At 59.6% G+C, this 2,020-nt stretch overlaps 1 protein-coding gene across 1 annotated transcript in view; it reads left to right on the top strand.

Annotated features, from left to right (window-relative positions):
* The first annotated feature begins 1,165 nt into the window (after positions 1-1,165).
* Positions 1,166-2,020, top strand: part of VPS13A (vacuolar protein sorting 13 homolog A) — a 154,862-nt gene continuing 154,007 nt past the window's right edge. The window contains exon 1 of the mRNA XM_035892672.1: positions 1,166-1,222. Within this exon, the coding sequence (XP_035748565.1) occupies positions 1,166-1,222 (57 nt within the window). The remainder of the gene's footprint in view (positions 1,223-2,020) is intronic.

The raw sequence follows: 2,020 nt of genomic DNA, 5'->3' as shown, positions 1-2,020 counted from the left end.
TGCGGCGCTCCCCGGTTTCACCCCCCCTCACCACAGCCCTCTCCGGAGGCTAAGCCAGGCTGCAGGTCGCGGCAGAACAAGGCGGCGGGTGTGTCCTAACGTAGCGCCAGCCCGGCGAAGAACGCGGGGGAGAGGTGGCAGTCACCCTGCTGCAGAAAAGCCGCCGCCGCCTCCCGGGAGAGAGTTTTGCCTGTGAATTGAGGGCGATTGAGGTGCTCGAGGGAGAAGTACCTTCCCCAGGGCAGTACGACTAATCTATAGTGACTTTTCTGGCTGACGAAAGCCTGAAAAACTCTGTTGCCGCGTGGGGAGGGAAACGGCGACAACTGGGGTAAGCCAGGGGGGCTGCCAGCAGCCTGTCGTTTGTGGGTCGTTACCCCCTGAAATCCTAACTGGCCTGGATGATGCCGGTCGCCCGAGGCGCTCTTCTCTGAGTAAGGGCCTCAGAGGCTGCAGGACGCAGGGCTGGCTTTCACAAGCCCCTGGAGGGACCACGGCCCGGCCCGGCGGTGATCCTGCCAAACCACGGCGCGCGCCGGCAGACCGGCAGCTACCCCCGTTCACGCTAGCCCGCTCCCGGTAGCCCGGGAAGGGCTCCCGTTAAAGGCGGGCTTGCTCCGGCTAGCAGGAGTCCCACCTCGGAGGCCGGCGGGAGCACAGGGGACGGGGGCTTGCAGCCCCGGGTTTCCCGCAGCCGTGCCCGGCCGTGGTTTTGTCGCTGCCGGCCGGCACCAGCCCCGGCTCCGCTCCCGGCCTCCCTCCCCGGGGAACAGCGAGTTGCCGCTGCCCCTGGGAGAGGCCGCTTTGGGAAGGCATCAGAGAAGAACAAATGCAAATAGCGCACGTCGGGTCTCAGCGGACTCGGGCTGGATCGGTTCTCCCGCGAAAAATAAAATGCGGACGGCAACGGAGATGACGGAGGGGTTGATCGGCTGAACCCGCACCCGTGCCGTACGGGGGCGAAACGCCGAGTTACTCACCGGTGAGGTGAGGCAGACTTTCGGATCCATGACTTGGAATTTGAGGATAGGAGCAGGGCTTTTAATCGGTTAAGACGGGATCAGTAACACACGAATAAAATGTTTTTTGGGAAAATGCCACATTAGGAAGGACGCCCGAGTGCCGGCTCTCGCCGTGCTGGCAATACGGGGAAAAGCTCCCCAAGATGCACGACGTAGATGTTGCTGCCTCCACAAGTGCCTCCTCGTTTCTCAGAGGCAAAGTGAGTGCCTTCGGCAATAACCCGAAACTTTCCAGAATTTTGGTTACTTTGTTTCTTCTTTACCTTTGATAACGCTCTCCACTTGACTGTCCTCGGTCAGGTTTAATGCTATTAAATGCACGTTACTTAAAGAAAGGATTTAAATCCGTCTTTTCCTTCACCCTCTTAGCAGAGATTATAGGTAGGTATTTAAAAGGTTTTTCTTTTTTTTCCCCTTTCCTTCCCTCTCTCCTGTTCGCCGCTTCCACCTGCAACTCGTAGGGAGACAACCGGCTTCGATGCTCAAATCACACACCCCCCGCCCCCCCTTCCCCCGAGGGCGGGCGCGGATCGCGGGCGGGACGGCAGCTCCCCGCTGCAACCTCCCGGGACCCGTGGGAAGAAGGCGAGGGAATGGGCACCGCGGCTGCTGACCCACGGCTCCGGCGTGGAAGGGTGGGTTGGAAAGAGCTTGCTGGTTTGGGGGGTTTCTTTTTTGGTAGTAAAGCTCTTTCAACCTATTTGTTTACTTAGCCGACGAAAGTCGGGCTAATTTTAAGGCTGACACCTCCGATAGTCCCTCGCTAACGGCTCCGGTAGCTCTGCCCTGCGCTGGGCAGGGCTCCTTCCCACTCTAGCGGCAGCAAAGAGAGCGGGCTTCCCTGTTTCCCTGTTTCTCGCTCAAATCTACAGCCTGCCCGCTTGCACCGCAGTACCTTTGGGGGATAGATACGAATTGTCGCCCTATTTATTGATTCCTGCTAACGAGCCCGCTCTAAACCAACACCGGCGCTACGCAGCGCCTCTGGGAGCGGGCAG

The sequence above is a fragment of the Egretta garzetta genome, unplaced genomic scaffold (assembly GCF_000687185.1).
Source record: "Egretta garzetta isolate BGI_Z169 unplaced genomic scaffold, ASM68718v1 scaffold334, whole genome shotgun sequence".
NCBI lineage: Eukaryota > Metazoa > Chordata > Aves > Pelecaniformes > Ardeidae > Egretta > Egretta garzetta.
This window is presented reverse-complemented; position numbering and strand designations above follow the sequence as displayed.